Source organism: Lissotriton vulgaris, chromosome 7 (genome assembly GCF_964263255.1).
Source record: "Lissotriton vulgaris chromosome 7, aLisVul1.2, whole genome shotgun sequence".
Lineage (NCBI taxonomy): Eukaryota > Metazoa > Chordata > Amphibia > Caudata > Salamandridae > Lissotriton > Lissotriton vulgaris.
Genome location: NC_141695.1, coordinates 1674713095 through 1674738094, shown reverse-complemented (window position 1 = coordinate 1674738094; position 25000 = coordinate 1674713095). Strand labels below are relative to the sequence as shown.

The window sequence follows — 25000 nt, the reverse complement described above, 5'->3', positions numbered from 1 at the left end:
TCGCGCCCTTCCTGGCTCTTCTAGCCTGCCGCCGCCATCACCACCGGCGTGCACGCTGACTCCGCCCCTTTCTGAGGCCACGCCCCCGTTCAGTGTATATAAACAGCCGATTCTCGAGCTGCAACCGGAAACCTTTGACCCAGTTCCTGAGGCGGAAGCCGGGAACTGGAGGTACTCTGTTCTTTTTAAAATTGCTCTGTGTGGTGTCACAATTTGATCACTTGTATTTTAAAACCTAAGCCTCATACCTCACTCAGCGCTCGCGCACAGCTGATGGAAATAGCTGCTTCGCGCCCTTCCTGGCTCTTCTAGCCTGCCGCCGCCATCACCACCGGCGTGCACGCTGACTCCGCCCCTTTCTGAGGCCACGCCCCCCGTTCAGTGTATATAAACAGCCGATTCTCGAGCTGCAACCGGAAACCTTTGACCCAGTTCCTGAGGCGGAAGCCGGGAACTGGAGGTACTCTGTTCTTTTTAAAATTGCTCTGTGTGGTGTCACAATTTGATCACTTGTATTTTAAAACCTAAGCCTCATACCTCACTCAGCGCTCGCGCACAGCTGATGGAAATAGCTGCTTCGCGCCCTTCCTGGCTCCTCTAGCCTGCCGCCGCCATCACCACCGGCGTGCACGCTGACTCCGCCCCTTTCTGAGGCCACGCCCCCCCGTTCAGTGTATATAAACAGCCGATTCTCGAGCTGCAACCGGAAACCATTGACCCAGTTCCTGAGGCGGAAGCCGGGAACTGGAGGTACTCTGTTCTTTTTAAAATTGCTCTGTGTGGTGTCACAATTTGATCACTTGTATTTTAAAACCTAAGCCTCATACCTCACTCAGCGCTCGCGCACAGCTGATGGAAATAGCTACTTCGCGCCCTTCCTGGCTCTTCTAGCCTGCCGCCGCCATCACCACCGGCGTGCACGTAGACTCCGCCCCTTTCTGAGGCCACGCCCCCGTTCAGTGTATATAAACAGCCGATTCTTGAGCTGCAACCGGAAACCTTTGACCCAGTTCCTGAGGCGGAAGCCGGGAACTGGAGGTACTCTGTTCTTTTTAAAATTGCTCTATGTGGTGTCACAATTTGATCCCTTGTATTTTAAAACCTAAGCCTCATACCTCACTCAGCGCTCGCGCACAGCTGATGGAAATAGCTGCTTCGCGCCCTTCCTGGCTCTTCTAGCCTGCCGCCGCCATCACCACCGGCGTGCACGCTGACTCCGCCCCTTTCTGAGGCCACGCCCCCCGTTCAGTGTATATAAACAGCCGATTCTCGAGCTGCAACCGGAAACCTTTGACCCAGTTCCTGAGGCGGAAGCCGGGAACTGGAGGTACTCTGTTCTTTTTAAAATTGCTCTGTGTGGTGTCACAATTTGATCACTTGTATTTTAAAACCTAAGCCTCATACCTCACTCAGCGCTCGCGCACAGCTGATGGAAATAGCTGCTTCGCGCCCTTCCTGGCTCTTCTAGCCTGCCGCCGCCATCACCACCGGCGTGCACGCTGACTCCGCCCCTTTCTGAGGCCACGCCCCCCGTTCAGTGTATATAAACAGCCGATTCTCGAGCTGCAACCGGAAACCTTTGACCCAGTTCCTGAGGCGGAAGCCGGAAACTGGAGGTACTCTGTTCTTTTTAAAATTGCTCTGTGTGGTGTCACAATTTGATCACTTGTATTTTAAAACCTAGGCCTCATACCTCACTCAGCGCTCGCGCACAGCTGATGGAAATAGCTGCTTCGCGCCCTTCCTGGCTCTTCTAGCCTGCCGCCGCCATCACCACCGGCGTGCACGCTGACTCCGCCCCTTTCTGAGGCCACGCCCCCGTTCAGTGTATATAAACAGCCGATTCTCGAGCTGCAACCGGAAACCTTTGACCCAGTTCCTGAGGCGGAAGCCGGGAACTGGAGGTACTCTGTTCTTTTTAAAATTGCTCTGTGTGGTGTCACAATTTGATCACTTGTATTTTAAAACCTAAGCCTCATACCTCACTCAGCGCTCGCGCACAGCTGATGGAAATAGCTGCTTCGCGCCCTTCCTGGCTCTTCTAGCCTGCCGCCGCCATCACCACCGGCGTGCACGCTGACTCCGCCCCTTTCTGAGGCCACGCCCCCCGTTCAGTGTATATAAACAGCCGATTCTCGAGCTGCAACCGGAAACCTTTGACCCAGTTCCTGAGGCGGAAGCCGGGAACTGGAGGTACTCTGTTCTTTTTAAAATTGCTCTGTGTGGTGTCACAATTTGATCACTTGTATTTTAAAACCTAAGCCTCATACCTCACTCAGCGCTCGCGCACAGCTGATGGAAATAGCTGCTTCGCGCCCTTCCTGGCTCTTCTAGCCTGCCGCCGCCATCACCACCGGCGTGCACGCTGACTCCGCCCCTTTCTGAGGCCACGCCCCCCGTTCAGTGTATATAAACAGCCGATTCTCGAGCTGCAACCGGAAACCTTTGACCCAGTTCCTGAGGCGGAAGCCGGGAACTGGAGGTACTCTGTTCTTTTTAAAATTGCTCTGTGTGGTGTCACAATTTGATCACTTGTATTTTAAAACCTAAGCCTCATACCTCACTCAGCGCTCGCGCACAGCTGATGGAAATAGCTGCTTCGCGCCCTTCCTGGCTCTTCTAGCCTGCCGCCGCCATCACCACCGGCGTGCACGCTGACTCCGCCCCTTTCTGAGGCCACACACCCCTTGGTCTCCTATAAATGTGCCTATACAAGACGCGCAGCGGACGAGCGCAGCGGGAGCGCCTAAGGCAAGCCCGTCTGCGCCCGTCCGCGACAAGACCGCGACAGGCGCAGGAAACTCTGCCCATTCTTCCTCCCACATCTCCTACCAACCTAGCGACCTCTTACAACTACAGGTCACTAAGCAGTGCCCAGGTATACTCGACCCAGCCGGGCTTTCAGGCCCAGTCAGTTGCAAATTCTGTCACTGGTCCACTGGGCTCCACACAACTGCTCCAGCAGCCAATTCACCTCAGGCCCCTCCGCTCTCCTTCAAAGGTGGCCTGATCAACGCACGTTCCATGTGCAGGCACAACCAAGATATACACGACCTTATCTTGGAGTTCGACCTCGACTGCCTCATGATTACTGAGACATGGCTAACAGCTGACTGCAACCCTGATATAGCCATTGCTCTTCCCCAGGGCTACTCACTCTTCAGGGAAGATAGAGCCAAGGGCCGAGGCGGAGGTGTTGCATTCATCCTTAAAGACACCTTCCCTTGCCACACCTTCAGTCTAGAGCCTCTAAAAAAGATAGAAGGACTAGGCTTCTCTATTAAATTGAACGAGCACACTTCATTTTCAGGCGGACTTATCTACCGCCCACCCGGCAATGCATCTGAGTTCCTCGACTCACTGCACGATTCTTTAGGACAGCTTTCACTCAGATACCCATTCTTCTCCCTCCTTGGTGATTTTAACCTCCACCTTGAATCGAAAACAGATACTCGTACCATCAATTTCGTACAAACACTTGATATGTTCAATTTTAAACAACTCGTTACCCTACCCACTCACTCCCTGGGTCATACTCTTGATGGAGTCTGCACAAATTCCCCCTCCTTGATTACACTAACGCCCCTGCCCCAGATCTGGTCCGATCACTCCTTTATCCCATTTCATATCCTGAATGAAAACCTACCGAACCGCGACAAATCTGTTTTTCTCCCCGGCAATCACATCAATTGGAAAAATGTTCAGGATAACATCACTCTTAATCCTTCAATGCAAACTCAAGCCCCTATCCTCTCCGGTAACGTCGATACCGACACCGATCTCTTTCACAACTGGATCGCTCAAGAAATTAAATCCAGAATTCCGCCCTCACGTCCCCGCACCTCCCGGGGCAAAACTAAAATCAATGCCCCCTGGTTTACACCTGAACTTGCAAATGCGCATCTGCTATGTAAAAAGGCAGAAAGAAAATGGCGGAAGACATACGAAGCCACTAATCGTACCTCCTATATCGCAACAAGAAAAAACTACCTTTCAGAAATCAAACTGGCAAAAAAAAACTACTATGTCAACGCCATAAAAAACGCAGGCCAAAAACAAAAGGTGCTGTTTGCGATAGTCAAATCTTTCACGCAACCTAAGGCACTCCTGCCTGAAATCCCCCCCTCTCAGAAATTCTGTGATCAAATTTCTGATTATTTCGAGGAAAAAATTGCCTCAATCCAAATCAACTTTCCCCCCCCTGTCACCCCCCCAGTACTCCCCCCACTGACCCCCCAAAGCTGTACGCTAAGTCACTTCGCCCCTGTCACTCTTGAGGAGTCGAAAAAAGCCATCCTGGCCTGCAAATCGGGTGCCCCATCCGATCCTTGTCCCCCCAAAATACTACACCAATTAATCGACGAGGTTAATCCACTCATTAACAACTTAATCAACTCCTCGCTTAGCTCTGGCATAGTTCCGACCTGCTGGAAAAAAGGAATCGTCAAACCTCTTATGAAGAAGGCAAATAAACCACCGACGGATCTCACCAACCTCCGCCCAATTTTGCTGCTCCCTGCTTTGGGAAAAATCACGGAACAGCTAGTCCATAAAGAGCTGAAATGCTATCTAGATGAGAATAACCTTCTTCATCCCCAACAATCCGGATTCCGCCCCAAGCACTCGACTGAAACTGCTCTCATTGAACTGTCCGACACTATAAAAATCCTACAAGATCAGAGAAAAAACTCCATCCTAATCCTTCTCGACCTAACGGCGGCGTTTGATACCATCTCCCACACCATCCTCATCGGTAGACTCAGGGACATTGGCATCTCTGATTCCGCCCTATCCTGGATTACGTCCTTCCTCTCTGACCGTTCCCAAACAGTCACCTTAGGTCCATTTCACTCCAAAGATAAACTTGTCCCTTCAGGTGTACCACAGGGATCCATCCTCAGTCCTCTCCTGTTTAACGTTTACCTCATCCCACTCCTCAATCTGATAGAATCATTCGGCATACCTGTCACCTCGTATGCCGATGACACACAACTCATCGTGCCATTGGACGAATCATCCACCAAAGCCGAACTTAACCTCAAACACTGCCTGACTGAAGTATTTCGATGGATGGACAATAACCACTTGAAGTGCAATTCAAGTAAAACTGAGATCCTCCCGATTGGCACAAATATCTCCTTCTGTCCAGCACTTTGGTGGCCGGACAATTCCGTCGCCCCCCCCCCCCCAGACAGTTTCGTCTGCTAGGAATCTCGGCGTTACCTTTGACTCCGATCTTTCCTTTGATCAGCATGCCAGAACCGTCGCAGGCAAATGCTTCGGAACAATCAGATCCCTGAGAAAGTTCTTTGACTTTCTCCCCATCGATGCCAGAAAGACGGTGACAGTCGCACTTATAATCTCGCGACTGGATTACTGCAACGGCTTGCTCGCAGGAGTCAAAAAGAGCACCACCCAAAAACTGCAGAGCGTACTTCATACAGCCGCCCGTCTTGTTCTGGGTCTACCCCGCAGATCCTCCATCTCTGCAGCGCTTCGTTCACTTCACTGGCTCCCACTCCATAAAAGGATTCTCTTCAAAATCCTGATCACAGCCTTTCGTGCCTACAACAATACTGGCCCTAAATACCTCAACAAGCGCTTTCCCCACTACGTGACCAGCCGTCACCTTCGTTCAACCAATGATAACCTCATCCTTCTACCTAAATACAATCTGAAAACGAAGGGTTAGAAGACCCTCAGTTTCCTGGCAACTAAAGCGTGGAACAAACTGCCCAAAACCCTCAGACAACAAACCCAGGAAAAATCCTTTCGAAAGCTCCTAAAGACATGGATCTTTAATCTCCCGGACGATTATTCCAAAGCTTCCATCTAATCCTATTGGACTGGTTCACACAGGTTTCCTAGCGCCAAGATGCTCCCTCCGGAGCGAACGTCGCGCTCTAGAAATACCCCACCAAATATCACCAAAAAAATATCACCAAATACATGTGCATTCCTTGTGAACAATTGTAATCTTTTCCACAGCCTGTTTTGCAAGAGGATGACAAAGGGATGCCTTTTTGGGTAGAACCGCTGGTGGAGGATACCTGAATCAGAGACACTATCCATTTTGCACAATCTATATCAGAACCATTTGTCGCGGATTACGGTTTTCTGCTATCACTGGCAGGATGTAATGCATCTCCCTTAATGGAATAGGTAAAGGAAAAGTAGAAGTGTGAACTAGTTTGCCACAGGTGGCAGGTTTAGTGGCTGGGGCAGACTGATGATGACAGTTTCTTCCTCTGGATTGACATCTCTGCCATTGCTGTCGATCTTTAAGCCAGGGGGTGTTTTGAACCCTGTGAGGGTAATATCAGCGGTGGCATGGTTTAAAAAAATGTTTCCTGTATTACTTTTTCTATAATCTGGCTTCCCACAGTGTCTGGCTCGGTTTTTAGCGAGACATCTCGTCATCAGCATGTGATCCAAACAATGAGTTCCCTAAAAGTGGGAATTCAAAATCCTGAGTTGTGCCTCAGCGTTAAATCTTGTGAGTCTAAGCCCAGCAGGGATAGCTGGAGGAATTTCTGCAGGAATTACCAGAGAAGGAGGAGACTTCACAGGTGGCTGGGGAGCGGGAGGAGGAGGTAGTACTGCACAAGGTGAAGAGCCCAGTATGATGACTGGAGATGTTGGTCTGGGAGGCCAGGAGGCTCTGGAGTACTGAGATTCTGATTCAGATGAAAGCACTTGGGCTTCCATCTTTGAAAGCCACTCTGCGGTCTTCTTTTCAGCAGCGTAAAAGTCTGACATTAAAGCACAAGTTACTACTTGTGTAACGATATATCTGTAAGAGACATTAGTTAGTGATAGATTCCTTACGTTAGAATATCCCCAGGCGTCAAGACTGGATCAGGAAAGTTTTTGCTTAGCAGTACCCCTGCGTGTCCGTAGGTGGCGTCCTGCGGCTCCACATCCGTCACTGGCGTCGTCAGCGCTGAGATGACGTCACGGAGGGTACTTAGGCGCCACCCATGCACGCTGACATCAGTTCTGTACATGACTTATCCACGCCAGGAACGCAGAGCCATGCTGGATACTGACCATTGGTGCAGAAAACTAGGGCCCTAAAAGGGATGACCTTAACCCTAGTAATCAGTTCGCAGAACGCGGAGGATGGGAGGGGCGGTAAGGAATCTTTCACTAACTAATGTCTCTTACAGATATATTGTTAGACAAGTAGTAACTTGTGCATCTGAAAGAGACGTTAGTGATAGATTCCTTACCTTAGAAGCGATACCCGGGTACTTAAAAAGAGAAGGCTGATCAGGAAGCCGTAGAAAGGCAGAAAGATAACCTTTGAGTGCCCAGAGCAGGGCCCTGCTGGGCCAAGGAATGTAGGAACAGAAAGAGGGGCAGAAAGGGTATCCACAGCCTTTGCTGAGCACCATGCCACAAATTTGTTCCACCTGCAGGCGTATACCGTCTTAGTGGAAGTATGCCTGGCTACCAGAATGACATCACAGTCTTCGGAAGGAAGATTGAAAGCTGTCAACTGTCACCAATCAATCTCCTTGCATGGAAGTGGAGGCTGGACAGGTTCGGGTGGAGGACCGTCCCCTGCTGCTGCGACAGGAGATTCTCCTGAAGAGGCAAACGGATTGGGGGATCGTTGCTTATACGGGGTAGCTCGGGATACCATACTCTTCGAGCCCAGTCCAGGGCCACAAGAAGGACTTGGGCCCAGTTGCGCCTGATCTTCTTCAGCACTCTAGGCAGAAGTGGTACAGGCGGAAAGGCGTACAACAGGCTGCAGCTCCACTCGAAACGAACAGCGTCTCAGAGCGAGTGCCGTCTTGGAAATTCCAATGCGCTGAACAGATAACATTGCGTGTTCTCTTCGGTGGCGAATAGATCTAACCAAGGATCTCCCCACTGCAGAAACAGACCTTGCACCACGTCCGAGTTCAGACGCCATTCGTGATCCATCCTGCACCGACGGCTGAGTTTGTCCGTTCAGAGAACCTGCCAGGTGTTGAACCACCAAGGTAATGTCTTGATGTTCCAGCCATGTCCAGAGGTGCAAAGCTTCCTGACATAGGGTCCAGGCCCCCCTCCGCCCTGCTTGTTGCAATAACACTTGGCAATGGTGTTGTCCATGAACACCTGCACTACACTTCCCCGGACAGAGGGAAGGAATGCCTTCAGCGCAAGTCGGATCGACCGCAGCTGCAGAAGGTTGATATGGAGCCAGGACTCAGCCGGCGACCAGAGGTCTCTGATCTCTGCCTCTCCCAAGTGGACTCCCCATCCCAGGAGGGACGCATCCGTCACCACTATGTGCTCCGGTTGGGGAAGGGAGAAGGAGAGGCATCTGCCATTGACCCAATTGCGATTCATGAGCCACCACTGTAATTATTGCGCAGTGCCCTCCGAGATCTGAACATGGTCGAACAGGTTGCCCTGATGCTGCGCCCACTGGAACTTCAGGTCCCACTGCAGAGCCCGCATATGCCATCTGGCATGTGTCACCAGCAGGATGCTGGAGGGCATCAGACCCAGGAGCTGGAGGATCATCCTGACCGAAACCCAGGACAGAGGTTGAAAGATCGGAATCATATCCTGAATATCCTGGACTTGTTGCTGGGGAGGATAAACCCTAAACAACGCCAAATCCAGAACCGCTCCGATGAAGGGAAGCTTCTGATAGGGGCGCAGGTGCAACTTCGGCACATTGATGGAGAAAATATACTGCAGAGGGTCAGAGCTATACAAGACCAGCACTAAACATCACTGCTAATATCAGCCTATCCTTTTCTATTCCCTGTGTGTTGGGTCTGAGATGTGACCCATATGTATCCCATAATAGTGATTAAAAATCACTTGTAACCATAAAACAAACATTGACCCCGCACCAAAGTTCAGAAGTGTATGATATGTACAAATGTTTAAGTACATCAAATCACACTGAACAACACAATGCAACAATAAATGGCTTCCCAGAGATAAGCAGTCTCAGAAACTTGATTGAAGATGATTTCATTCTTTATTGATCGAATAGTTTATTTCTTTAAAAAAACTACAGAATTGCCTGCCGCCAACGCGTTTCATTCCTCTTGGGACATCTTCAGGGCTTGACTGTAATATTGTGACAAATGTTCACGTCAACCTTCAAATAGTAACTGCACTGGTGGAACCGTATATTATTTATGAGATAATCTCCATTTTCCCACTAAGTGTAATCCTGGATATTTTCACAATAGACAACGTTTATCTGAAATAGAACCTATTCAAGAAAGTATTGAGAAAGTCGAGTAGAAACTCCAATCTGTCAGACACAGGGAATGTCCTTCCTAATCCATTTCTATTACAGTAAGCGTGATACCACGATACGATACATTCGTAATATTCGCGGCGTGTGTAGCCTTCTAAAATCACACCAATCTTCCAGTCGCACGAGTACCCCAGCAAGTGCAGGAGGTCGGCCGTAGTCTGGAGGTGGTGGACGACTGCCTAGAGCGAGCCCGCCTTCAGCAGCCAGCTGTCGAGGTAGGGGAAGACTGACACTGCGGACCTGCGCAGATGAGCTGCCACCACCGCCATCACTTTGGTGAACACCCGAGGGGCACTGGTAAGGCCAAAAGGGAGCACAGCAAACTGAAAATGCTCTCGGCCTACCTTGAACCGCAGGTAGCGCCTGTGGGCCGGCAGGACGGGGATGTGGAAATAAGCGTCCTGAAAGTCCAACGCCACCATCCAGTCTTCAGGGTCGATGGCAGTCAGGACCTGAGACAGAGTTAACATTTTGAACTTCTCCTTCCGGAGGAAGTGATTTACATCCCGGAGGTCCAAGATGGGGCGCAGGCCCCCCTTGTCGTTCTTGGGGACCAGAAAGTAGTGGGAACAACAACCACTCCCTACTTCCTGCCTGGGAATGCGCTCGATGGCACCCTTGGCCAGGAGGGCCGTGACTTCCTGTCGGAGAAGATCCAAATGAGCCCCCGACATGCGGTGGTATCGAGGTGCCATGCTGGAGGGGAGGACTGAAAGGGAAGTGAGTAACCCTGGCAGATTATATGCAGCACCCACATGTCCGATGTAATTTCGTGCCAGTGGGGAAAGTGGTGGCTGATCCTGCCACTCACTGGCGTGGGGTGCTACACAAAGCTCAGATTAGGAAGGTTTGGAGGTGGAAGCAGCGGGGTGGAGGTGGACGGACCCGCACGCTGGTTTCCCAACCCGCCTCTGCGGAACCCGCGACCACGGCTGTGCTGAGGTTGGTTCTGTACAGGCTTGGTGGATGGGCGTGCCTGGGTGCCTCTACCTTGGCCACGAAAGGAACGAAACCCAGGAGTGGCCGGTTCTTAGCCGAGAGACCCAAGGACTTGGCCGTAGCCGCGAGTCCCTGAAGTGCTCCAGGGCACTGTGAGCCTTGTCGCCAAACAGGGGGGTGCCATCAAAGGGCATGTCCATGAGTGAGCTCTGGACATCCGGCGAGAACATAGTTGAACGCAAGCAGGTGTGGCGCCGCAACGCCACGGTCGTAGAAATCTCCCTACCAAATGAGTTCGCAGTGTCCAACCCACACCGAATGGCGAACTTAGACGCATCCTTACCTTCAGCAATACCTTGAGAAAAGACAGCCTGCACCACCTCAGGACACTGAGGCAACACCTGAGCAACAGCATCCCACACTGCGTGGGAGTAGCGGCCCAACAATCAGGTGACTCGCTTCTCCTCACGGTCCGAGTGGTCGCTCCCAGTGTCCCTGGCAGACACCTGGTATCGTAGCGCTGCTGTGCTCAGTTTGACTTGATTAAGCTGCTCTGCATTTCGCCTGCTTGTTTACCGCTTTGCCTCATTAGCGCTCACATTATTTCATTGTGCTTGCTGTATTTTCACATTGTTTGCGCGTTTGCCAAGAGCGCTCCGCTCTGCTCCCCCCTCCGCCTCCATTTTGTTTGTTGTTGTGCCCCTCGTGTGCCCGACCCGCCTCCCAGCTGAGACGCCCTCCCACTATCTTAAAATAGCGCTCCTCACCCTCTAGACGCTGTGACTCGCTCCTCCTCACGGTCCGAGTGGTCGCTCCCAGTGTCCCTGGCAGACACCTGGTATTGTAGCGCTGCTGTGCTCAGTTTGACTTGATTAAGCTGCTCTGCATTTCGCCTGCTTGTTTACCGCTTTGCCTCATTAGCGCTCACATTATGTCATTGTGCTTGCTGTATTTTAACATTGTTTGCGCGTTTGCCAAGAGCGCTCCGCTCTGCTCCCCCCTCCGCCTCCATTTTGTTTGTTGTTGTGCCCCTCGTGTGCCCGACCCGCCTCCCAGCTGAGACGCCCTCCCACTATCTTAAAATAGCGCTCCTCACCCTCTAGACGCTGTGACTCGCTCCTCCTCACGGTCCGAGTGGTCGCTCCCAGTGTCCCTGGCAGACACCTGGTATTGTAGCGCTGCTGTGCTCAGTTTGACTTGATTAAGCTGCTCTGCATTTCGCCTGCTTGTTTACCGCTTTGCCTCATTAGCGCTCACATTATTTCATTGTGCTTGCTGTATTTTAACATTGTTTGCGCGTTTGCCAAGAGCGCTCCGCTCTGCTCGCCCCTCCGCCTCCATTTTGTTTGTTGTTGTGCCCCTCGTGTGCCCGACCCGCCTCCCAGCTGAGACACCCTCCCACTATCTTAAAATAGCGCTCCTCACCCTCTAGACGCTGTGACTCGCTCCTCCTCACGGTCCGAGTGGTCGCTCCCAGTGTCCCTGGCAGACACCTGGTATCGTAGCGCTGCTGTGCTCAGTTTGACTTGATTAAGCTGCTCTGCATTTCGCCTGCTTGTTTACCGCTTTGCCTCATTAGCGCTCACATTATTTCATTGTGCTTGCTGTATTTTAACATTGTTTGCGCGTTTGCCAAGAGCGCTCCGCTCTGCTCCCCCCTCCGCCTCCATTTTGTTTGTTGTTGTGCCCCTCGTGTGCCCGACCCGCCTCCCAGCTGAGACACCCTCCCACTATCTTAAAATAGCGCTCCTCACCCTCTAGACGCTGTGACTCGCTCCTCCTCACGGTCCGAGTGGTCGCTCCCAGTGTCCCTGGCAGACACCTGGTATCGTAGCGCTGCTGTGCTCAGTTTGACTTGATTAAGCTGCTCTGCATTTCGCCTGCTTGTTTACCGCTTTGCCTCATTAGCGCTCACATTATTTCATTGTGCTTGCTGTATTTTAACATTGTTTGCGCGTTTGCCAAGAGCACTCCGCTCTGCTCCCCCCTCCGCCTCCATTTTGTTTGTTGTTGTGCCCCTCGTGTGCCCGACCCGCCTCCCAGCTGAGACGCCCTCGCCCCTCCCCTCCACTATCCATATATGACAGTAGTTCCCACGCGCAGCATTTACGCGCAGCGATCGCGCCCAATTCGCGCCGAAGGTGCGCCAAAGGTAAGCCCGTCTACGCCCGTCCGCGCCTGGACCGCGCTCAGCGCCATACCCCCTGCCCCTCGCGCTGCCCAGCCCTCCCGCATCACCTACGATGCCGCCACCCTCCTAGCCCTCAACCCCGGTCGCGCCCCCAACTGCGTCCAAGCCGCTCCTGGACACACTCATGGACCTTTCTCCTGCTACTCCTGCAAATTCAGCGGCACCAACTGCATCTCCGCTACGACCACACCACAGATTCCCGACCCCAACCACCTACAATGCATCTTGCTCAACACCCGCTCGGTCCACAGATACGCCATTGACCTATGGAACCTACTAGACGCCATCTCTCCAGACGTCGCCTTCCTAACGGAAACATGGATGAACGCTTCCTCCGCCCCAGACATCACCATTGCCATCCCTGAAGAATATAAGATCACACGCAAGGACCGTACCAGCCACACAGGAGGAGGCATCGCTATCGTCCATAAGAAATCTATCCGCATCTCAACCAGCTCTGACGCCAACCTCGCCAACTCCGAACACCTTCACTTCCAGATCCACATCGACCCCAAAACCACACTCAGAGGCACCCTCCTCTACAGACCACCAGGACCCCGCGCAAAATTCAGTGAAGACATCACGGACTTCATCACCCCACACGCGCTCCCCTCCAAAGATTACATCCTTCTGGGAGACCTCAACTTTCACCTTGAAAAGAACAACGACCGCAACTCCACCACCCTGCTGGACAACCTCGCCAACCTCGGACTTAAGCAACTAGTCACTTCCCCCACCCACATCGCAGGTCACACACTCGACCCCATCTTCACCTCCAGCAACCATGTCTCCTTCAGCCACACTACGGATCTCCTCTGGACTGACCACAGCTGCGTTCACTTCACCTACAACAAGCCAAAACCCACCAACCACCTCCAACCAACTCTGCAAAGAAACTGGAACAAGATCACCACCGACCAGATCTCCGCATCGCTCCTTCTAAACACACCAGCCCACTCTTCTAACCCAAACCAAGCCGCCGCCAACCTCACCCTATGGCTATCCAACACCGCCGACACCCTAGCACCACTGAAAAAACGTCAAAGCAAACCTGGCAGCAAGAAGGCCTCATGGTTCAACGATGATCTCAAGAAGTCCAAGAAACTCTGCCGCTCCCTTGAAAAGGCCTGGAAAAAAGACCCATCCACTAGCACCAAGGACGCCTTCAAAAACGCCACCCGCACTCACCACCAACTAATCCGAAAGGCCAAGAAAACAGCATTCAAGGATCGTCTTGACAACAACGCCCACAACAGCAAGGAACTTTTCAACATCGTCAAGGAATTTACCAATCCCTCAGCCAACTCCAACATCACCCCCTCTCAAGCCCTCTGCGACTCCCTAGCCTCATTCTTCCACAACAAGATTGCAGACATCCACAACAGCTTCGACAACCAACCCGGAGACCAACCCACCCAACCATTTGCTGAACATTCTCCCCCCATGAACACCCTCAACGACTGGAACCCAATCTCCACTGAGGACACAATCCGCCTGATGAATTCCATCCACTCAGGATCCCCCACAGACCCTTGTCCTCATCACATCTTCAACAAAGCAGACTCCGTCATAGCACCGCACCTCCGAGACGTCATCAACTGCTCCTTCAACTCCGCCACCTTCCCGGAAAACTGGAAACACGCTGAACTCACCGCCCTTCTGAAAAAACCCACAGCGGACCCCACCGAACTCAAAAATTACCGCCCCATTTCGCTCCTTCCATTCCCGGCCAAAGTCATCGAGAAAGCCGTCAACAACCAGCTCGCCGCTCTCCTCGAAGCCAACAAATCCCTCGACTCCTCACAATCTGGCTTCCGAGCCAAACACAGCACTGAGACCGCCCTCATCGCAGCAACAGACGACATTCGAACTCTATTGGACAATGGAGACACAGTCGCCCTCATCCTCCTCGACCTCTCTGCAGCATTCGACACAGTCTGCCACAGCACCCTGTTACAACGCCTCAATAACATCGGAATACAAGGAAAAGCACTTGAATGGATCACCTCATTCCTCTCCGGAAGAACCCAAAGAGTCCGCCTCCCACCATTCAAGTCCGAAGCCACTGAAGTCATCTGTGGCGTACCTCAAGGATCCTCACTCAGCCCCACCCTCTTCAACGTTTACATGAGCCCCCTCGCGGCCATCGCCCGCCAACACAACCTCAACATCATCTCTTACGCGGATGACACTCAACTTATCCTTTCCCTCACCAATGACCCCAGCACCGCCAAAACTAACCTACACGAAGGAATGAAAGAAGTTGCCGAATGGATGAAACAAAGCCGTCTGAAACTGAACTCAGACAAAACAGAAGTCCTCATCTTAGGGACATCCCCCTCTGCATGGGACGACTCCTGGTGGCCGGAAGCCCTTGGAAAAGCACCCACCCCGACAGACCACGCACGGAACCTAGGCGTCATCCTGGATTCTTCACTCTCAATGAACAGACAAGTCAGCGCCATATCCTCTTCCTGCTTCAACATTCTTCGCATGCTCAGAAAAACATTTCGCTGGATCCCCACCGAAACAAGGAAAACAGTCACCCATGCTCTAGTCACGAGCCGACTGGACTACGGAAACACCCTCTACGCAGGTACTACCGCTAAACTCCAGAAGAAACTCCAACGAATCCAAAACGCCTCAGCCAGAATCATATTAGACATCCCGCGCAACGAACACATCTCCGGTCACCTGAAAGACCTCCACTGGCTGCCCGTCAATAAGAGAATCACCTTCCGACTGCTAACTCACGCACACAAATCACTCTACGACATCGGACCAGAATGCCTCAACTCACGACTGTCCTTCTACACCCCCTCACGCCAACTACGTTCTTCCAACCAAGCCCTCGCCACTGTACCTCGCATCAACAGGACCACCATGGGAGGCAGATCCTTCTCATACCTGGCTGCTAAAACATGGAACTCACTCCCCGCTTACCTTCACCTCACCCAGAACCACCTAGCATTCAGAAAACAACTTAAAACGTGGATATTTGACAAATAATGCTCCTCACCTTTCTAAGCGCCTTGAGACCCTCTGGGTAGATAGTGCGCTATATAAATTCTCTGACTTGACTTGCAGCCCCAAGCTGGCTGACGAGAACAACCCCTTCCTAGCCTTTTAGAGTCCTTATCCGGCGGGGCCGTGGGAAAGGCACCCTGCGACGTCGAGGCCTGAATGACCAGGCTCTCAGGCGTAGGGTGAGTGGTCAAAAAGGCAGGGTCCACGGGCGCCGGTCCGTGGCGTCTGGTGACGTTTTTATCCACCGGAGCATCCGTGGCCAGCCTTGACCAAGTACCCAAGAAGACGTCTGTAAGGGCATCACTGAAGGGCAGCAACGGCTCCAACGAAATAGACGCTGTCTGGAGCACCTCGGTTAGGAGGTTGGTCTTGAGGACCACTGTGGGCAAGTCAAGATTGAGGGTCTCCACAGCCCTACAGAGTACCATCGTGTAGGAAACACCTTCCTTCATCGTAAGCAGGGGAGAGGCGAACCCCGGATCAGAGGAGACATCGAGGTCGCCAGCATCGTCCAAGTCGTCCACCCAATCTTGCTCGGAGTCACATTGCCGGGCAGTCCTCATCCGCCTCCGGCATAGAGGGGGCCTGACGTGGCAGCAGGGCCCGAGCAGAAACGTACGGCGCCGAGAACGGCGCCGGCCAGGGCCGGACCGGCACCTCCTCCCAATGCAGATCCCAGGCCGGAACAAAATGGTTTTGGAACTGGGGGAAAGGGAGGGATAAACAGTACCTAGTGCGGCGCTGAGGGTGGAGCACAGGGCGGGGCCGGAGCCGGCAACGCCGCACCTCGTGGTGCCGGGGCTGGTGCCAACGGCGCAGGATCCTGTGGAGCCAGTGGCGGAGCCGCCGGGCCAACAGGATCTGGACACGGGGCCTTAAGGCGCGCCGGCGGGAGCCAGAGGCCTAAAAAGGTGGTCCATGGCAGCAAGAAACTCTTGCACTGTTCGGGAGTCACCGACGGACCCGGGTATGGCAGGTATTCCGCGGGACTCCCAGGCTCTGGAGGAGCCGCAGGGGCAGAACCCCTGTCCCCCTCGTCCGCCTCTGGGGACGTCAGAGAGCGAACACACTTCTCCGACTTCTTTTTGGGGAGACGCTTACCAGCATCCGAAGGCGGAGACTTGGAGCCCGAGGAGCGACGGCTCCGGTCCCGTAAGCGGTCCCGGGAATGGCCCCTAGACCCGGAGCGGCGACATGACGAATGTTGGACCTCCAGCAACTTCCTACGCCGCTCCCGTAAGGCCTTGGGGGCCATGGCCCGACAATCCCGGGAGTCGTGATCGGTCTCCAGGCAGTAGAGTCGAACATCATGGGGGTCCACCACCGACATATTACGGCGACAGGCCCCACAAGACTTAAAGCCGGGCATCCCTACATGCACCAGGAGACTGAGGTACGTGCTCAATCCGGATCTGCGCTTAAAGGCACGGAAAAAAGAACGAACTGACGTCAGCGCGCATGGGTGGCGCCTTAGTACCCTCCGTGACATCATCTAAGCGCTGACGACGCCAGTGACGGACGCAGAGCCGCAGGATGCCACCTACTGACGCGCAGGGGTACTGCGAAGCAAAAACTTTCCGGATCCAGTCTGACACTTGTGGATATTCTAAGGTAAAAAATCTATCACAAACCTGTCTCTTTCAGATCCATGTATTGACACAGCACGGCTCCTTGACGTTGTACGAGTCTTTGAGAATAGGTACAGCACCTACATGGCTCGGTGTCAAAGTCGATGCCCTGGACGTGAAACGGGGTCAGTGTTTCTCATTGATCGTTCCTTTTTGGATCTCCCCACTATGGGGGTTCCCAGAGGATGAGACATGGGAACTGGTAGGAGCAGCTTCTTCTCACCACTCCAATGTCTCTTGAACAGGGTTTCTTGCTTTCTAAATGTCTCTTGAACAGGGATCCTTGCTTTCTTTTGCCTTTCCTCTTGGACTTGTCAGCGAAATTTCTCACACTCTTCCAGGGTGCACCTGGAGCAGAAGCTGCTGGGCCAAAACTTTATGGGGTCATGAAAATCTGGAAAACAGAGGATACAGATCTGGTCAGGGTCCTTTTTGTCAATTTGCCTGCCACAATCTAGATTTTTCACAAACAGAGATGGCATTGTGCACAAAAAGAAATATATTTCCTGTCAAGAAATTATAAAAGAAAATATTCCCTGTGCTTAAGGACGTGAATTGAATCACTTTGAAAAAGGTTCTGAAGTGATTTTAAGAGGCAAAACACCGTAAAAAGGCAGAGCTCAGGGCTTTAAGATCCTGTCAGCAGATCTTGGGAAAAAATAATTGAGTCAACTGCACCTAGAGAGCATAATGGAACATTGGAAGTGCAGTGTATTACTATCTTTCTTACACTGCTGCAGCCTACACATTGACTATCCTTCCCGATAAGTTTGTAAAAAAACAAAAAAAAAAAAAAAAGGAAACAGCTCTGTGAAGGATGTTTTTAACATGTGTCTTTTCTTTCATCTAGTAAATATTTTTTAAAGGCTTGATATCATTTTCTTCAGTTTTTAGTGTAAATTATTTGAAATGGCAATATAGCATAGTGAGTCACATCTAATTGCTGGCCTTTCTGAAGTATGGCGAACATACAATACACAATGTGACTCTGGAAAAAGTGCTCCGGAAACCCTGCATGTGGGCGGGACGACTGAATGCTTATAATTTCAATGGAAATTCCCCTGAAGGAGAATGGCATTACACCCCCTTCCCCCACAACCCCAATTAGAACACGACTGCCGTCAATCAAAAAGACTAATAACAATACTCACGCTACCGTATGTTCCTTATTGGTTAAGGGTAGGCATCTTATTAAGTGGTTCACTGCCTTCCTCAGGTGCAAGTGCCACACACCGACACCGCTGCTCTTTGCGGACACGATGGACGGGGGACCTGCAGCACGCCGAATGGAGCAGGATACTAGAAGGTCCAATTAATATCCAGCGAAACATGTAATTCCGCCTCATACAATATTGTGGCACCCAGAGGGCATACCTTTCCCCAGCGAAAATTAACAAATTCTATGATGGTGCGGACGCTTATGCAGACTTATTGCATATGATATGGAGTTGCCCACAATTTGGAGAGTATTGGGAGTCAGCAGTGTCCTCCCTGTGCCGTTGCACAAATCGAATAATACCCCTGAACTGGGACACTTGCATCCTGCATCCCTACACAAACACCAAAAGCCGGAGAGTCACCTCTCAGTTCATACCGCTAGGGCCGATTGTCACCAAGAGGCTGATCACTAAAAGATGGCGCTTGCCTGAGCCCACTGCCACGCGTGCTTGGGAGAGCTCTCTGCAGGCATAGGCAAAGGCAGAAAGTGTGGCACTACCCAGAGAAGACGCATTGGGCCTACGTAATGTCCTTATTGCAGAATGCTGGGATGCAATTCTACAAGAGCTTCTGGGAAGTAACGCGACCCCAGAGCTTGAGGCAGAACCGACAGCAAATAGACATTAGCATAGGCCCCCCACAAACACTTTGAAACGGCCTCTGGCGCACATGATACTCAAATGCTGCACCCATACAATAAACTACTAGGCGTGCAACATGTAGAGCCTGCATGCCACACAAAGAAAATGCGCCAGCGCCATTAAACATTGTAATCCAGGGATCATCGCTTTGGCTGCTTGGATGTGCCCCGCTAACCTAAACCTCACCCCTATTGTCACTGCCTTTGAAAAGGCACAACTCCTAAATAAATGAACCTCCCTTCGGTGATCAGCAGCGCTTTATGGGGCTCTCTCCATCAGTTGTAGACCCACGATCCAATCTGCCATGGTGTTAAGATTGAAACTCAAAATCCTGCATTAAATATTGGTAACAACTACCACCGAAGATGTAATGCATTGTACTACATATGCTATATTTGCTTGTTTAACATTTGAAATGATGATACAATAAAAACAGATTAAAACAAAAAAAATACTCGTGCTACAGTACATTTAAACTTACAGATAGATAAATTATTACTTTTTGGCTTACCTGGCAAGTCTTGTTTTGGTAAATGTTCTCTTTCGGGTTCAAGTTTTTCTCCTCTGTTATGCTCTTTGAGACTATGTGGTATCAGACATCGAGTAAATAACTGTAAAAACACATCTCCATTTATTAGAGGAAAAACTAAAGTCACTATGGAAGAAAACGAAACATACTTCATGTGTAAACCTAACTCTCTTGAATTATATTTACATATATATCACACACTGCTCCATCTTCTCCTCATGGAACCCTTGTATCGCTGAAAAACGAAATCGGTGTAAACTCACTGGATATCATATTCACGCTCTAATTAAAGTGATGGAAACTATCCTTTAAGCCCAGCTAGACTAGGTGACTTGGAAATTCTTGGTACTAGAGATTCTCCAAAGAAACTAAAGCAAATTTGCACAAAATGCCTATAATGGTACACCATGCAACTAGGGTGGCAAACACGTAGCCAACTATATGATTTGGAGTCCAGATGTGCACATGATGGTATAAAATATTATATCTAATGCGTATTGTTGGTGTACAGCAAAGTATGAATGTAACTTGATACAGAAGTGCTACTGAGATGGCAAATGCTATGGTTACCTGCAGACGAGATGCCCATAACAAAATACTTGGGCATGAAAAAGACCATGGATAATTTAGAATATTTTCTTTACTAGCCAGGGATCCACAGAAATTCTGTCCTACTTAGTGAGTGGTAAGTCAGGAGGTAAGACCAACGCACCATTATGGTCACTGCCAGTAGTAAAGGTTCTATTCCAGCAAGTAGGAATTTACACTGTTTGTCCATATAACATCCCCTTTGCAACAGACAAAAAAGTATATCTTGGTTGTGGTGGATCATGCACCCAGTTATCTAGCGGGGTACCTCGGAGCAATATGACTGCTAGGAGCAGCAGCCATGGCACACCTAGAGATTTTCTCAAGGTTTTGATTTCTTAAGACTCATTTGTGATTGGGAAATACCTTAATTTGGTCCTACAGGAGATAAAGATGTGGGAGCAAGTTGGACTGACTTACTACTGCTCCACAGCATAAAACCAGCTGCCTAATAGGTTAGTGGAAACCATTAGCAAAACCATTAGAGCATGATGGAAACCCTGCCAGAGGACCTAAGAAGAAAGTAGAACTTGTGCCACGCCTCTTAATTGCTTACAGTAAAATTCCACATAAAGAGTAGGGTTCAATCCCTTTGAACATCCGTCTGTATATCAGAAAGGTGGTCTACTCACCTTAGTCAGAGGTTGGGAAGATACTTCTGAAATACCCCAAACAGATGTAGTAGACTATGATTGGTCTCAGGAATCTAATGACGCTGCACACGAGTTAGGTGAAGAAAAGTCTTTAGGCAAGTGTTGACGTGGGGTGTGGCGGACCGGAACACCAAGCGCGGAGGCCGTATGTAGTGGGCAATGTTTGTTTTATTGTATGCCACTGGAGAAACAGAGTAGGTAACAGTCTCGAATATGCAACAAAATAACCACAGCTCCTCGGTTGGAAGGATGATCCTGGTCCGGGACTCGTGCAAAGCTGGTTCTTCCGGAGTTCCGGTCTGGGTTGTCCTCTGAGGTACCGGGAGGGAAAACAAAAGAAAGGAGCGGTTAGTCCTGCCGGACTTCCTTAGTCGGAACCCTGTTACCAACACCCGGGTATCCGTGAGGGGGAAAGAAGACGAAAGTGAGGAGGGGACGATAGGGTCGGGATAGGAATGGGACACAAGCCGGGTATCGAGATGCAGAAGGGGTGCTGAGTGGAGGGACGTGAGGGGGACGAGGGGTTTATCTACAACGTGGTATGGTGCTTTACAATATCTACACAGTGCTACGGGTGACGACGTGAACCTAAGGAGAGGTCTATACAAGGGAGATATTTACACTGCACCTAGTGTGCTACAAGGGTGGTTCCGATTCACTCACCCGCTCCGCCGCAACTCTCCGAGTTGAGTTGCGGCCGCTCCCCAGCAACCTCCTGTGGACTCCACCAATCTTCGGACCACTCTTCCTCTTCTTCGGTCGCCTTCTCCGTCGCCGCTCCGGTCGGGGTCTCCTGCCACAAGCTCAATCCGACGTCTGACTGCTTCTTGGTTCCGGCTTTTCCAGTGTCCGGGTCTCGCGAGGGGGAGGTACTTCCGGGGTCAGGAGGGTGTGATTCCGGGCGTCCGCCGTTCCGGATTGGGTCCTGGAACAGAGGACAGAGGGTTGGACGTTTGGTGGGCCGGGTGGTTGCTATGGACGCTCTGGTTGTGGCTTCCGTATGGTACGAAGGGCTGAAGTGACGCGGACCATGAACGGCATGGGAGGGCACCGCATCACAGCAAGCCAAGAGAAGATGCAGGACTTGAATGATCAGAAAGCTACATTGACAGGTGGCCAGAAGGGTCAGGGGGTATCGGTGCTGATGCCCATTTACCCAACAGCTTTAAAGGAAAAGTGGAATGGGCCATAAAGAATAGAGGAGAAGAAGGTTTGAGGTCAACTACTTGGTTGACAAAGGTGCCACAAGGGAGTCAGTGTTCTGGAGGTATGGCTTAAGCCAGTTCAGGTGGAACGGTTTTACAGTAAACACAATGTGAAAGATAGTGAGCCACTTTGTAGGCTACAGCACAGTGCTGAGCAGCAATATTCTATGGGTCGAACCCATCCTAAACTGACTAATGAGCACCAACTATTGAGTGGTGTTGGTAAGTATCTTTTCGGCATTGCTTACAGAATGTCAGATCGAGTCCAGAAATGCATCAAGGCAGAGGTTGCTAAGAAGTTTAACTTGGGAGTGATTGAGTATTCCCTGTAGTCCTTGCAGCACTCCAGTAGTACCGGTGCCAAAGCAAGAACATCCGTTTTTATGTGGCGTCTTGGGTCTACAATTAGATGACAAAGACCGAGGCAAAGCAGTTTCCTAGAGATGATGAACTTGTGGGCCAGTTGGGTGCTGCTCGCTTCTAGTGTACCTTTGATTGGACCAGTGGCTTTTGGTAGACTACATTAGCACCTAGTGCCAAGGAGAAGAAAGCAGAAAGATTGTATCACTATAAGGTCAAGTCTTCTGGGAATAAGAAGGTTTCTGCCACTTTTCAGCTTCTAGTGAACTATGTTCTCCCAGTTCCGGAAGAGTTATGTGGCATACCTAGAGACTGCCATTTTTTAACAATGTATGAGAGGAACATCTGCAGCACATATCAAAGGTGTTGGACAGGATTCAGGTAGCGTAACTTACCAAGGCAACCACGTGCTGGTGGGGCAGTACTCTTTACTTTACAAAGGAAAACAGTTGGTCAATGGGAAGATTCGCCCTTTGGATGCTAGGATCTAGCCTGGGATGGGAATGCTGCTGGACTTCACTGCCTGTTTTGCCACTCGGACGACTGGACTTGGCCAATGCTGAAGCAAGATTCCGGGAAGTCTGAGCTGGGAGGGGGCGTTTGTTGGGACAGGATGGTCCTCTGTATAGTAAGCAGGCATGTACCTCTGTCCTGAAAGCACAACTACAAGTGAACCTGATAACTGACTTTTTGTTTGGCCCTAACATCACGTTTAGCTGTAGTGGCATGGTACTGTGTTTGTGAATCTGTGTGAGCAGACCTTTTTCCTGTGTCAGTGAAGTCTATTGACCAGACTTGTGTAAAGTACCATAGTGCTTTGAAACCCTAAACATGATGATGACATCCCGGTTGCATGTAGAGAGCGTATGTTTGTAGTGTAAATGTGACACATGTATGCTAGGACGGCTCTAGGTGTTGTGGGAATTAGACATTGGTGCTAGTGCGATCCATTTTCGAGCCTCAAAGAGTTAGCATTCTACCGAATCTCTGTCCAATTTATGTTCCATGTAGCACTAGGTGAGTTTTGAGAGAGATGCCTGGCTCCTGTGTCTACATAGCCACCATATTACTGTAGGGACAGCAGGGATTGCTGGATCTTTGTTCTTTTATTTGCCCATACTTTTTGGAATTTTATTGTGCCGAACAGCGTTTCACAGCCTTGCCACACCTCGTATGCCTGGCTTTAAAGCCGGTCGGAAAGCACGTTTCTACCCCCTGCCGTTTCTACCATCCTTAGGACGGCATGTATCCACTACTCGAGGGATGATCTGGTAAAACTTATGCCTCCAGATAAGGTGTGCCACGGCCCAACCCTGAAGCCTTCCCATAGGGAAGGCAACGTGTCATGTCCTAACTGTGAACTCGCGCTCACCAATAATAACATTCGGGCCATGTCCCTCCTGTACCTTCACACTCGGACAGCAGGAAAGCAAAGTCGGACAGTTAATTGTGGTTGCGCCCTCAAACACCAGGTTGCTGGTAAAAAAACGCACTATTATGTGCAGACTTTATAGAATCTAAAGCCCTGGATTTGATTTATCATCATCAAGACCTGGGCTGGTGAAACATCTGCTCCCAACTTAATTACAGATCTTTTTTTGATCTCCAGGCTCCATCGAGTCTGTAAAAGGAGAGGAGGCCTGGCGATTATTTATCGTGAGCCCCTCAAAGTTCAAACACAATCGCTCTCAGCAATTCAGGACTGAGAGGCACTATTTTTCAAAGTAGAAATTAATGAGATACTCCTTTAATGGTATATTGATTTATCCCCCACACCCCCCGAAACACACACCTCTCTCCAAGGCCTTCCTTGACAAAGCCAGTCAACTGCTAGAAATTAAAGCTGCCCTACCTGACCACACAATTCTTGGAGATTTTAACTTTCACTAAGATAGTCAACTTGATGCCGACTCCTCCGATCTTATGGCTAGTATCAACCTGAAACAACTAGTTGAAGGAACAAACCCATATGGCAGGTCACTTACTAGATGGCCTTTTCTCTAACAATACCCATTTACAAATATTATCCTTGCTTAAGCTCAATTAGTTAGTCGAACATGCTGTAATGTTTCAGCTCAGCTTGGAAGTGAAAGATCTAGTGAACACCATTCCCAAAGTAACGAGGAGCCTACATCCTTGGCATAAACTCTAGTCTAATGTCTTTAATCATAATTTAGCCCAAACTCAACCAATGGCCACAAATGAAATTGACTTGAGTGCCAGTAATTACCATCAATGGCTGGATAAGGCTCTTAACCAGCTAATCCCCCTAAAAGTCTACCACTGTCAGATAACTACACCTCTGAGGGTGCAAGTCAAAGGAATATCGCTGGACTAACTTTTAGACAACTGTTTTTGTTGTACTATCACTTTACTCACAACTCATCCATACATATACCCTTTGAATACAGGCCAAAAACTAAAATGTAACGTTTACACTATTTTATTAAAACACAATTTGGTCACGTTTGGTTAAAATTTCAGAAAAAGCAAGTATTCTGAAAACATTCAATATAAAAACATCTCATACATTACAATAAAATATATAAAAGAAAAACTTTTATCAACAATGCCAAGTTAATACATAAAAATAAAGAAGACCACATTCACCCTAGTCTAATAAACACATTTTGTGAAAAAATTCATTTTCAATAACACAAAAAGAGAATGACAACATAAACCCCTTGTATTAAATAACTTGAATGATGTTTCTACAGATTATTTGGATCCAATAGCCTTAA

General features: G+C 50.2%; 1 protein-coding gene across 3 annotated transcripts in view; it reads right to left on the bottom strand.

Moving 5' to 3' along the window:
* Positions 1-25000, bottom strand: part of RAD21L1 (RAD21 cohesin complex component like 1) — a 1036426-nt gene that overhangs the window by 189692 nt on the left and 821734 nt on the right. For all 3 annotated transcript variants that reach the window (XM_086932732.1, XM_086932731.1, XM_086932733.1), the window contains one exon: positions 19436-19535. In XM_086932732.1, the coding sequence (XP_086788858.1) occupies positions 19436-19535 (100 nt within the window). The remainder of the gene's footprint in view (positions 1-19435; positions 19536-25000) is intronic.